Genomic DNA, 14529 nt, shown 5'->3' with positions numbered 1-14529 from the left:
TTATATATTTCTCCCCTCCCCCCATCCCCCCCCTCCCCAGTTGTCTGCTCTCTGTGTCTATTTGCTGTGTGTTCTTCTGTGACTGCTTCTATCCTCATCAGCAGCACTGGGAATCTGTGTTTCTTTTTGTTGTCATCTTGTGTCAGCCCTCCATGTGTGCGGCACCATTCTTGAACAGGCTGCACTTTCTTTCGCGCTGGGTGGCTCTCCTTATGGGGCACAATCCTTGTGGGGCTCCCCTACGTGGGGGACACCCCTACATGGCAGAGCAGTTCTTGCACGCATCAGCACTGTGCATGGGCCAGCTCCACATAGGTCAAGGAGGCCTGGGGTTTGAACCGCGGATCTCCCATGTGGTAGGCAGACGCCCTATCCATTGGGCCAAGTCCGCTTCCCAGAACTGAACATTTAAGCCAAAGGATCCAGGCAACTGATAATCTGGAAAATTTCAGCCTATCTAGAAAACATATATTCTGAGATTAGGGCCAGAAACAGCTCTATCAGGGGTCTCCCTGAGCTTTGGGGAAGTGAGTACCCAGAGAACAGGGTTACACAGAAGGGTTTAACTGAACAAATTTTGCTAAAGAGGGTGTGGCTGAACATGGATCAAACATCTCAAGTCATGATTAGAAATGCAATTATCCAGGAATAATCTGTGGAAAGTCCTTTGGTCTGATGGTTTAGACTCCCTTGAACTTCAAAGGCAGAACCATGGAAGCAAATGTCTAGACCAAACAAACAAACAAACCCCTCTAAGGACAGTAACTGTGGAAAGGGCAAGTCTGCCCCAGTTCTTGGAGGGGACGGACTTTCTGCTCCAATGTTTGGACAGAGTTCGGATGTCACCCCCAAAGCTCAGAGAGAGTAGAGCCTACACCCCATTTTAAGGACAGAACAAGGCTGCCATTCCAATGCTCAGAGGATATGCCCAGCTGGCTGGAAGCCTAGCAATGATACCCTCAAGCTTGATGTTCAGAGAGCAAAGAATATTTCTCCAAGCAAAATTGAGTGCTGGGCTGTTTTAGTGCCAGGCTGCAGTTTGCAGTCATCAGAACAAAACCTCCTTTTGTACTTTCTTCATGTTTAAAAGACAAGGCCTTAGACTGTGAGGTAGGAAAGGTCCCTGAGCTGTGTTATGGGGCAGGCCTAGCTGATGTGTATCATGTACCCATATTAGGGCATCAGTCCACTGATCTGTAGTTTCTATTAAACTTAAATTGAGATCTTGATTCTTTAAAAAAAAATTTTAAAAAGAGAGAAAAAAGAAAAAAAAAGGAACCAGTCTATACTTACCTCCTCTTTGTTGTTTTTCTTTCCACCCCAATTTAATTTTTTTTGTTTTCCTTCTACCCACCACCTCTGAAGCCATTTTATGTGCCACCTGAGCCTCCAGTAAAAACAAAAACAGATCTTTCATGTTGTCTTGGTCTCTGCCTCTATTCTGTTTAGAGAATTGCTGATAACTCACTATGGTGGAAAGGAAGGGAAAGTGGGGCAGTGTGCAAAAAACAAAAGAAAACAAACAAAAAAAAAGTCAGAGGGAAAAGTTCCATTATATATCTAATTGGAGGTTCAAATGGAGATTATTGAATGGGTGGAAGGATGCAATGTCTGAAGAAACAGTTATAGATAGTTATTATACTTCTTTCAGTAATTAATATATAAAAAAGAAAAAAAATCAGAAAGCATGTATAAAATCTGAGAAATATACACATTTGATCTAATGGATATATATGGGACAAAGCATCTAAAAATTGAAAGATACACGATATTTTTTAGCTCATATGGAACACTTATAAAGATTGCTCACATACTTACCAATAAAGGCAGTTTCAACATATTTTGAAGTGTCACTTTCATATAGACCAAATGCTCATTTCATAATATATTTAATCTAGAAGCCAACAGCAAAAATAACTTAAAATCACCTTTTAAAATAACATAATTGACTAATGAAAACACAATGGAGATGAAAATTAATGAGAAATGAAGAATTAATGTGTGATGTACAGTGTTACTGAGAGGGAAACTTAAGGCCTTAAACAATAATTTTATAAAACATAAAGAATGATAATTAAAGAAGCCAATTTAGGAAGGTATGAAAAGAACAGAATAAACCCAAAGAGATTAATAAGGAGCAGAAATTAAAGAAAATAGGAAGCTAAGGTATAAAAGAATCAACTTCAAAAACTGGTTATTTAAAAAGTATAATAAAATTGTCTCTGGCCACAGTGGCCATGGTAGTTGCTGAGAGCAGGGAGAGGGGAGAAGAAATTGTGATGGGGGGCATTTTTGGGACTTGGAGTTGTCCTAAATGATATTGCAGGGACAGATGCTGGACATTATATATCCTGCCATAACACACTGAATGTACTGGTGGAGAATGTAAACTACAATGTAAACTATAATCCATGCGGTACAGTAGTGCTCCAAAATGTATTCACCAAATGCAATGAATGTGCCACAATGATGAAAGAGGTTGTTGATGTGGGAGGAGTGGGAGGGGTTGACGTATATGGGAACCTCTTATATTTTTTTAATGTAACATTATTTGTGATCTATGTATCTTTAAAAAAAAAAAAGACAAAAAATTAAAAATGCAAAAAAAAAGTATATTAAATTGATAAATACTGGAAAGAACAGAAACAAAAAGCACAAATGATAATAAGAATGCTAAAAAACCATAACTATAGATATGCAGAAATGAAAAGATAATAGAATACTATTTTCAAAAACACTATTGCAAAATCTTTGAAAAAAAGACAATAACTTCCAAAGAGACAAAAAACTCACTTTCATCAGGGCTGTGCAGTCATAGCCTCAGTAAATTTTTGAATGTTTTCCTTTGTCCAAAAGAAAAAAATCCCACACCCTCATATTACCCTTAGCACTGATATATTAATTGTACCTTCCCTGACACTGATGCAAGAATATTACAATATTGCTGTTAATTATAGACCATGTAACATTGATTGTATTTTCCCATGTATTATTATATTCTTACCACCTTGTAATATGACATACATTTATTTTAGTTCATAGAAAAACATTCTTGTATTTGTACAATTAACCACAATCCTCACCTATTTTTGGATTTACTGTTATTCTGTCCCTAGATTATTCTCCAGCTTTCTTTCATTTGACATTTATATCTCTAGACTACCCCTTTCAGCCACAATCTCATTTATAAACCAGCTGTGTTATACTTAACTATAATATTACCATCAACAATCTCTATTTCCACACTTTTATAAGCAATCTAATTAAAAATTCTACAAACATAAGCATCAGTACATTTTCTCAGCTCTCATCTTGCTCTCCTAGTAACATCTAAAGCTGACAAATGATTAATATCCTGAAAATCAATAAGGGTAGAAATATCAACAGAAAACTAAACCAAAGCATCTATAAACAAGGTAGCCAAACATTTACAGGGATCTAAAACCATTAGATATCAGAGGGGCAAATTAAAACCATGATGAATATTCCTAATTCCCATTCCCTGATAACACTTGTGATTTTCCAATTTCTAATTTTTCCCAACCCCCACACACTACTAGTATGTATCTAGACTGGTGATTCTGGAGAAATGCCTTGCCCTATTTAGTCAAATTAACTATATTCATAATCTATGATTCAGAAATTCTACTTCTGAGTTAACATCCCAAATTTTCACATGGTCTACACTAGGCTATTCATTAGAGTGTCATTTATACTGGCAGGGAGTTGGAACTATTCTGCATTCCAGCCAATAAATAGATGGTTAAATGTGGTAGGTATGTACCTTAGTAAAGCATTAACTAATAACTCACAGATTAGAGGTACACATAGACACCTGTGTAGATCTAAAAGCCTAGCAGTAGGTATAAAAGACAGGAAACAGAATGCAATATATAACAATATTGTTTTCATAAATTAAAAATATGTGAAAAGAAAACAACAACATGTTACACAAGAATGCAAACAAAAAGATACACATTTAACACAATATAATGGTTGGCAGTAGAGGAAAAGTATCATATGGGGATAAAAGGAAATAAATGAATGTGCTGATCAATGATGTTGATATGCCAGAATTAAGAAGTATGCTGGAACAACTCTTCAAATTCAACATTCAACAAAAGAGAAAAAAAAAGGCAACATACAAAGTAATAAATCTAGCTAAAAAGATAAATGAAATTTATAAAAAATTTATAAAACTTTATTGTAAGTCATCAAAGAATACCTAAATAAATGTAGAGATAAACTATGTTAATGGATAAGAAAACTTGTAACATGTCAATTTTCCCATAATTGATTTCTACATTCAATGGAATCCACCCCTTCCCTCTAATTCCAAAATAGGTTCATGGAACTTGACAAGATGATTTTAAAATTCATACAGAAGAACACAGAGCCAAAAAAACAGCCAAAATACTTATGCAACCAAATAAATGGGAGGGGGTATATCAAGACTTATTATAAAGCCTTAGTAATTAGGACTGCAATATTGGTAAAGGAATAGACAAATAGACCAATGAAACAAATAAAGACTTAAGAAATATATGGAAATTTAAAATATGACATTATTAGCACTATATATCAGTGCAGAAATCATGATTTATTTTAAATAAATGATGGTTAGAGGCAGGAAAAAAAACAAAGCAATTGTATACTACCTACAACATACCCCCTCAAATCCCCACAAAATAAAAACAACAAAAACAAAACAAATTCCAAAAACCTTTAAAACTATATGAAAAATATATGACCCTGGAGATAGCGAACAATTTGTTAAGCAATGTAGTATACACAAAAAAGAAGACAAAGAAAAAAAACCCCTGCCATTCCTCATAAGATATCAAAGTGAAAAGTCACATTACAATTGGGAGAAAATATTTGTCACTCATATAATTAATAGAGAGTCTCCAAAAAAAAAAAAAAATAGAAAAATCTCTCAAATATCAACAAGAAAAGAAGGGCAGATTCAAATCTCCTGGGACACTGGAGGACAACGGAGACTTCAGAATGACTCAATGAATGTTGAATCAGAAAGCAAAAAACAAAACAAAACAAAAAGCCAGTAACACCCCAAATGGCAGGAGAGCAGAGAGGCAAATTTACCTGTTGGGACCCCTCCTCCTTTCTTGGTTCCACATGGTTTATACAATTCATGGTGGTGGCTCTTAGGGAAGGAACCTTCTACTATGGCCTCTGATTACAAATGTACCCACAATGGCAATTTGGCAGCCCACATGCATTAAAACACAGGGACCCAAAGTCACACATCCTCTCAAGATACAAAGAAAGACTACACATTAATAAAAGATATGAAAAGATATAATAAACACATAAGCACTTAATCACAGAACCCCAGAATACATGAGAAAAACACTGACAAAACTGGAGAGAACAATTAGATAAAAGATCAATAAGGAAAATGAGTTCTTGAACAATACCATAAATGATGAAGACCTAAAAGATATATACGGAACACTACACTCAACAACAGCAGAATACACATTCTTCACATGGGTATGGATCATTCTCCAGGAGGGACCATGCTACAGCATTATTGAAATTATTCCAAGTATCTTCTCCAACCACAAAGGAATGAATCTAGAAATCAATAACAAAAGGAAAAGCGGAAAATTCACAAATACATGAAAATTAATATGCTCTTAAATAAAGGGTCAGAGAAGAAATCACAAGGGGAATTAGGAAACATTTTGAGAGGAATAAATGAAAACATGATATACTAAAACTTAAGAGGGAAGTGATTATGGCTCAATGATAGATCGTCCACCTACCATACAGGAGGTCCAAGGTTCAAACCCAGGGTCTCCTGACCCATGTGGTGATCTGGCCCATGCTCAGTGCTGATGTGTGCAAGGAGTGCCGTGCCATGCAGGGGTGTCCCCCATATAGGGAAGCCCCACATGCAAGGAGTGTGCCCTGCAAGGAAAGCTGCCCCATACAAAAAAAGCACTGCCTGCCCAGAAGTGGCGCTGCACACATGGAGAGCTGATGCAACAAGATGATGTGACAAAAAGAGACACAGATACCTGGTACCACTGACAAGAATGCAAGCAGACACAGAAGAACACACAGCAAATGGAAACAAGAGAGCAGACAAAGGGGGGGGGGGGGAGGGAGAGAAATAAATTAAAAACAACCAAAAAAACAAACATAAGGGATGCAGCAAAGGCAGTACTCAGAAGGAAATTTATAGCTATGAATGTGTATATTAAAAAAGAATAAAGATCTAAAATCAACATCCCTACTTCATATCTGGGGGACTAGAAAAAGAAGAGCAAATTAAACCTAAAATAAATAGAAGTAAAGAAATAATAAAGATTAGAGTGGAAATAAATGAAATAGAGAATAGAAAAACAATATAGAAAATCAATGAAACCAAAAATAGGTTATTTGAAAATATCATTACAAATGAACAAACCTTTTGCTAGACTGACAAAAAAAGAGGACATCAATAATTAAAGTAGAGGGAGGCGGGGCAAGATGGTGTCTGAGTGAGTGCACCTCATAATCTCTCCTGCAAAGAAGTGGCTGAGTAGGGTTGGAGTCCTGCTGGACCGGGCTGTTTCGGGTGTTTGCAGGGCAGGAGGTGTCTGGACGTCGATTTGGTGGGATGGTGACAGAGGAGATTCTTGCAAGAGGTAGAATTTTGGGTCTCTTGCATGGAGGTCAGAGGTTGTGGATGGGACCCTTCCCCCTGGGGCTGGCGGCCCGGCTGTGGCGATTCCTGAAGGCTTTGCTGTGCTGGGGAGTTCCTGAGCCTTGAGCAGGTTGTTTCAGGGGCTTGCAGGGCAGGTGGTATCTGGATGTCGATTTGGTGAGACAGTGATGGAGGAGATTCTTGTGAGAGGTGGAAATTTGGGTTTCTGACTTGGAGGTCAGAAATTGTGGGCGAGACCCCTCCCCCTAGGGCTGGCAGCCCGGCTGCAGTGATCCCTGGCATCTTTCTTGTGCTACAGTGCTCCCAAACCCTGAGAGGGCTGTTTCAGGGGCTAGCAGGACAGGAGGTGTCTGGATGTCGATTTGGTGAGACAGCAGAAGAGATTCTTGTGAGAGGTGAAATTTTGGGTTTCTGACATGGAGGTCAGAAATTGTGGGCAGGACCCCTCCTCCTAGGGCTGGCGGCCCTGCCGTGGCCATTCCTGAAGGCTTTGTTGTGCTGCCGTGCTCCCAGGTCCTGTGTTAACCGGATGCGTGGTTCCCAGGTCTCTGTGTCTGTTAAACCCTGGTGGCCCACCCTGCAGAGACTCACACACCTTGAGTCTGCAATATCACAGACTTCCAATCCCCAAATCCACTGTGCCCTAGGCATTTGTGTTTGTTTTTTTTTTCTCTCTCTCTCTCCTTGAACTTGGAGGAGGTACCAGGTGACTTGGGGATAGTCAAGGAAGAAAGGAGAGGTGAATCTGCTGAGAAAGCACAATTTACCTAAATTTCCTGGGATAGGAAACCCGGTCTGGGAGAAGGTGGAGTCAGAAAATCAATTAGACCTCTCCTAGCACACCTAAGGGGGAGGGACTGTAGGGGGTGCTATGCAAGCTTCCAGTAGCATATTTGGGGTTTTTGGTGAAGTATAGGTGATCTCATGCTGAAATAAAGAGTCACAGTCTTCTGTGTTGAGCTGGTTCAACAAGGACCTACTTGAATCTCCTACCAGACCTCTCAGGCAGCTTTCCTGCTGCCCTGGGAGAGAGAGAAGTGAGGAAAGAAGAAAGGGGGAAGGTCAGATCCCTAAGTGAATTATTTAACTGCAAAGAGGATTCCTAGCTTGAAACCTTGGTTCTTTATTTTTTTTTTTTTGGTCTTGGTTGCTAATATTGCATTGTTTCCTGGTCTTTTTTCCCATTTTATCCCCCAAGGTCCTTTTTCATTTATTTAGTTTTTTTTCTCTTTTTCTTGCTTGTTTCCCCCCCTTTTCTTTGCGCCCCGTTTTTCTCTTCTCTTTTTTTTTCTCTTCTCTCTTTTTCTGTTTATTTTATTTTCTTTATATAATAGGTGCTGCAGGGAGCGCTTCACACTTGCTGTGTTTCCTCATTCTCCATTTCCTCTTTTCTGTGTGTATTGATTTTGGCCACCTACACTATCCCCTTTCCCCCACATCTTTCTATCCTCCATCATCCACTGTTTCTCTTACATTCCACCTATCTTTCTTTGGCCCCCAAATTGTCTGACTTTTTATTTCTAATACCTTTGTTCTGTTTTCTGTCTTTTATCCACTCTTGATATTATTCTTTCTTTTCTCTTTCCTCTCCCATGAAAACACTCGCCTTTTAATTCATACTATATTCCTCCCCATATTCAGTTGACTGTCTCATTATAGATACTCTACTTACTGCTATAACTCTACACAACTTACAGGAGTCCAGTATCCATTCTAATAGATCTCACATTGTTGCTCTGTTAACATTTATTACCAATACTACTTTATACATTTTCTTTTCTTACACAATTTCCTTCCCCTGGCCCTAATATTTTCCTTCAAAGTGAACTTAGCCAGCAACAAGAAAATAGAGTAAGAAGCACAAAGTGACAAAGAGAAGACATAACAATTACGCATGAACAACAACTAATTAATCCCCAAGATTAAACAAAGAAGCTAAGGAACTGATTAAACTTGTCAAGATAAAATGATGACCAGCTAGGAACAAAAAACTATAAACCAAACCTATAATCAGGAAAACATGGCCGAATCCAATGAACAAACTAAAATCCAGGAAGGGGAGCAGAACATCGGACAAGTAATTAAAGGTCTCAAAACATATATTAGAGACCAACTTAATGAAGCAAAGGAAGAGATTAACAATATGAAAAAACACTTGGAGAGGAAATTGCAGACATATGCAAAAAGATAACAGATATGATGGTGATGAACACCACAGTTCAAGAAATCAAAAATACACTCTCAGCAAATAGCAGCAGATTAGAAGAGGCAGAGGAGAGAATTAGTGATGTGAAAGACAGTACATCTGAAATCAAACAGATAGTAGAACTGATCGATAAAAAGACAGAAAAAAATCCAGCTAGAACTTAGGGACCTGAATGACAATGCAAAATGCACAGACATGCGTATTACAGGCATCCCAGAAGGAGAAGAGAAGGGAAAGGGGACAGAAGGGGTGTTGGAGGAAATAATGGCTGAAAACTTCCCATATCTACTCAGAGAGATGGATGTACATGTCCAGGAAGCACAATGCACCCCAAACACCATAAATCCCAACAGGCCCATCCCAAGCCATATACTTGTTAAATTATCCAATGCTTAAGACAAAGAGAAAATTCTAAAAGCCGCAAGAGAAAAGAGAACCATCACATACAAGGGAGGCTCCATAAGATTAAGTACTGATTTTTCATCTGAAACCATGGAGGCAAGAAGGCAGTGGTATGATATAGTCAAGGTACTAAAAGAAAAAAATTTCCAACCAAGAATACTCTACCCAGCTAAACCAGCATTCAAAAATGATGGAGAGTTCAAAATATTCACAGATAAACAGAAATTAAAAGAGTATGCCAACAAGAACCCTGCCCTTCAAGAAATACTAAAGGGAGTTCTTCAGGAAGAAAAAAAAGCAGGAGAGGCAGAGATGGAGGAGAGTATAAGAGCAACAAAAAACACAAAAAGAGAAGGAAAAAAAATATACAAAATATGACAAACACAAGTCCAAACAAAATATTGCAAACATAAATAATTCCTTGAAAGAAATAACACTGAATGTCAATGGGTTAAACTCACCTGTCAAAAGTTTCAGATTGGAAGATTGGATAAGGAAATATGACCCCTCTACATGCTGTCTACAAGAAACACATCTTAGACCCAGAGATTCATGGAGGTTGGAAGTGAATGGCTGGAAAACAATCTTATAAGCAAATAATAACAACAACAACAAAAAAGGCAGGAGTAGCTATATTAATATCAGACAAAACAGACTTTAAATGCAAAACAATTGTGAGAGACAAAGATGGATACTACATATAAGTGAAAGGGATAATCTTTCAAGAAGAACGAACAATCATAAATATTTATGCTCCTAACAAGGGCACCTCCAAATACGTGAGGCAAACACTAGAAAAACTAAGTAAAAGAATAGATGCCTCTGCAATTATAGTGGGAGACTTTAATAAACCACTATCAACTTTGGACAGAACATCTCAAAAGAGAATCACTAAAGAAACAAAAACTTTGAACGGTATATTAGAGGAGCTGGATCTAATAGACATATACAGATTGTTACACCCGAATACAGCAGGATATACATTTTTCTCAAGTGCACATGGATCATTCTCCAAGATAGACCATATGCTAGGCCACAAAGAAAGGCTCAATGAACTCAGAAAGATCAAAACCATACAAAATAATATCTCTGACCACAGTGGAGTGAAGATGGAAATCTGCAAGGGCCTGAGGCCAGATTTCACACCAAGATATGGAAATTAAACAGCACACTCTTAGAAAAACAGTGGGTCAAAGAGGAAATCTCAAAAGAAATTAATAACTACGTTGAAACTAATGAAAATGAAAACACAACATACCAAAACTTATGGGATGCAGCAAAAGAAGTACTGAGAGGGAAATTTATAGCCATAAATTCATACAGAAAAAAAAAAAAAAGAAAGAGCAAAAATTGAAGTACTAACTGCACACTTGGAAGACTTAGTAAAAAAACAACAAAGTAACCCCGCAGGAAGAAGAAAGAAAGAAATAATAAAGATAAGAGCAGAACTAAATGAAAATAGAAAACAATAAAGCACTTGAAAAGATAAACAAAACCAAGAGCTGGTTCTTCGAGAAGATCAATAAAATTGACAAACCCTTAGCTAGACTAATAAAGAAAAAAAGAGAGAAGATGCAAATACACAAAATAAGAAATGAGAAAGGAGATATCACCACGGACCCCACAGAAATAATGACAATCATAAGAGGATACTTTGAAAAACTATATTCCAACAAAAATGACAATTCAGAGGAAATGGACAAATTCCTAGAAACACATAATCAGCCTATATTGATGTAAGAAGAAATTGATGCTCTCAACAAACCAATCACAAGTAAAGAGATAGAATCAGTCATTAAAAACCTTCCAAGAGGAGCCCAGGGCCAGATGGCTTCGCAAGTGAATTCTATAAAACTTTCTGGAAAGAACTAACACCAATCTTACTGAAATTCTTCCAAAAAACTGAAACAGAAGGAACATTACCTAACTCATTCTATGATGTCAACATTACCCTAGTACCAAAACCAAACAAAGACACCGTAAGAAAGGAAAATTATAGACCAATTTTCTCTAATGAACCTAGATGCAAAAATCCTCAACAAAATACTTGCTAACCGTATTCAGCAACACATTGAATGAATCATACACCATGACCAAGTGGGATTCATTCCAGGTATGCAAAGATGGTTCAACATAAGAAAATCAATCAATGTAATACACCATATAAACAGATTGAAGGAAAAAAATCACATGATTATATCTATAGATGCAGAAAAAGCATTTGACAAAATACAGCGCCCTTTCTTGATAAAAACACTGCAAAAGATCAGAATACAAGGAAATTTTCTGAACATGATAAAGAGTATATATGAAAAACCTACAGCCAACATTGTTTACAATGGTGAAATCCTAAAATCTTTCCATCTAAGATCAGGAACAAGACAAGGATGCCCATTATCACCTCTTCTTTTTAACACTGTCTTAGAAGTACTTGCTCGAGCACTGAGGTAAGAACCAGATATAAAAGGCATTCAAATTGGAAAGGAAGAAGTCAGAATTTCATTATTTGCAGATGACATCATCCTACACATAGAAAACCCTGAGAGGTCTACAACAAAGCTTCTAGAACTCATAAATGAGTTTAGTAATGTCGTAGGTTATAAGATCAATGTGCAAAAATCAGTAGCATTTCTGTACACCAATAATGAGCAAGCTCAGAAGGAAATCAAGAAACAAATACCACTTACAATAGTCAATAAAAAAATCAAATACCTAGGAATAAATTTATCTAAAGATGTAAAAAACGTATACACAGAGAACTACACAAGACTTTTCAAGGAAATCAAAGAAGACCTAAATAAATGGAAGAATATTCCCTGTTCATGGATAGGAAGACTAAATATTATTGAGATGTCTATCCTACCAAAACTGATCTACACATTCAATGCAATCCCAATAAAAATCAACACAGCCTTCTTTAAGGAACTAGAAAAACTAGCTATGAAATTTATTTGGAAAGGAAAGAGGCCCCGAATAGCCAAAGCATATTGAAAAAGAAAAACGAAATTGGAGGAATCACACTACCTGACTTCAAAACATACTACAAAGCTACAGTAGTGAAAACAGCATGGTATCAGCACAAGGAGAGATACATAGACCAATGGAACCGAATTGAGAGTTCTGATATAGATCCTCATATATATAGTCATATAACATTCAATAAAGCCACTAAACCCTCTCAACTGGGAAAGAATGGCCTATTCAATAAATGGTGCCTGGAGAACTGGATATCCATATGTAAAAGAATGAAAGAGGATTACCATCTCACACCTTATACAAAAATCAACTCAAGATGGATCAAAGACCTAAATATAAGAGCCAAGACCATAAAGACTTTGGAAAGCAGTGTAGGGAAGCATATACAAGACCTTGTAATAGGAAATGGCTTCATGAACTTCACACCAAAAGCATGAGCAGCAAAAGAACAAATAGATAAATGGGACCTCCTCAAAATTAAAGCCTTCTGTACCTCAAAGTAGTTTGTCAAGAAAGTGAAAAGAGAGCCTACGCAATGGGAGAAAATATTTGGTAACCATATATCAGATAGGAGACTTATATCCTGCATATATAAAGAACTCCTATATCTTGAAAATAAAAAGATAAACAACCCATTTAAAAAATGGGAAAAAGATGTAAACAGACACTTCTCCAAAGAAGAAATACAAATGGCTAAAAACCACATGAAAAAATGCTCCAAATCTCTATCAGGGAAATGCAAATCAAAACTACAATGAGATACCATCTTACTTCCATAAGATTGGCTGCTATGAAAAAAACAGAAGACTACAAATGCTGGAGAGGATGTGGAAGAATGGGAACACTCATCCACTGCTGTTGGGAATGCAGAAGGATCCAGCCGTTCTGGAGGACAGTTTGGCAGTTTCTCAAAAAACTAGCTATAGATTTTCCATGTGACCCAGCAATTCCACTGCTGGGTACATACCCAGTAGAGCTGAAAACAAGGACACAACCGATATATGCACACCAATGTTCATAGCAGCATTGTTTATTATTGCCAAAAGTTGGAATCAACCCAAATGCCCATCAACAGATGAATGGATAAATAAAATGTGGTATATACATACAATGGAATAGTACTCAGCTTTAAGAATGAATACACTACAAACACATGTGATAACATGGATGAATCTTGAGAACCTTATGTTGAGTGAAGCAACCCAGGCACTGAAGAACAAATACTACATGACCTCAATGATATGAAATAAGTAAACCAAGCTGCCCCAGAGAACTAGAGACTGGATGATAGGCTTAAAGGAAATTGGGGGGTAGAGGAAGGATGTAAGCAGACACCTACATGGGTGAAATCTATGATAAGCTGGAGGTAAGTATTTGTACAAGGAAGGGATAAAATGGGGGCATAGGGTTACCTTTGGGTGGGGCTTTGCAGGCTTGAAGGGGGCTAGGGATGGGAGGATGGGTAATATTGCCCAAGAAATTGGGGGAAGGGTGGGGCAATATACAAACATAGGAGACTGTCAGGTATTTGGTTCAGAGTACAATGCTGAGAAAACTTTTTCAAAAATATAATAAAGAAGGTTACCTGTTTAAGATGCTTAAAGGGGATAATCCAACGCATGACAGGTTCCTAGGGAATATGTGAATGCTCATTTTGCCATAGTGGGTTATATCATTGGCTAGAGACCCATATAATGAGATTGAAGGTATACCCACATCCTGGGGAGGACTGATGTTCTCAAATAGAGGGAATTGTATCTCTCGAGAGAAATGGTGGCTCCCAGTGCATTAGAGCTGTCAAGCATGTCAAGCCCTCAGCATTGTTGCAAGTATCTCTGAACATGGCCCTTCAAGCAATGAAGATTGACTGTCACCGTGGGTCCTGAGGGGAGGGGGAAAGAGGTATTGAATAGATGGAACCAATTTAACTGTGTGGGCAATAGAAATGTTCCACAAGATTACGCAAGGATGGATATAAGACATGTTAAATTACATCAAAAATATATAGGGGCTGATAGGCTAAAATGTAAATCATAATGTAAAACATAAGATAACTAAAAATTTTAAAAATTGTATAGTCTAAAATATTAACCACAATGTAAACCCAAATGTTACCTTGTTTGAAAGCTTTTGTCTCAATATCTCTACATCAGTTTCAGTAAGTCTAGTATGAATATGTAAAAAGATTATTGCTGTAGAAGGGAAAAGGGATTTATGTTGCCTATGTGGGAGTACTGTATATTGTATATATGAATTACTGTGATCTAAA

The 14529-nt window shown here is 37.4% G+C and overlaps 1 protein-coding gene across 6 annotated transcripts in view; it reads right to left on the bottom strand.

The window, feature by feature from the left end:
- Positions 1-14529, bottom strand: part of RNF180 (ring finger protein 180) — a 328361-nt gene that overhangs the window by 47750 nt on the left and 266082 nt on the right. The window contains exon 7 of one of the 6 annotated variants that reach the window (XM_058309284.2): positions 4175-5598. The exons of the other annotated variants lie outside the window; for them this stretch is intronic. Coding sequence (XP_058165267.1) covers positions 5561-5598 — 38 coding nt within the window. The 3' untranslated portion in view covers positions 4175-5560. Of the gene's footprint in view, positions 1-4174; positions 5599-14529 lie in introns of those variants that run through there. 6 annotated transcript variants of the gene reach the window in all.

This window comes from Dasypus novemcinctus, chromosome 2, assembly GCF_030445035.2.
Source record: "Dasypus novemcinctus isolate mDasNov1 chromosome 2, mDasNov1.1.hap2, whole genome shotgun sequence".
NCBI classification, from domain to species: Eukaryota; Metazoa; Chordata; class Mammalia; order Cingulata; family Dasypodidae; genus Dasypus; species Dasypus novemcinctus.
This window is presented reverse-complemented; position numbering and strand designations above follow the sequence as displayed.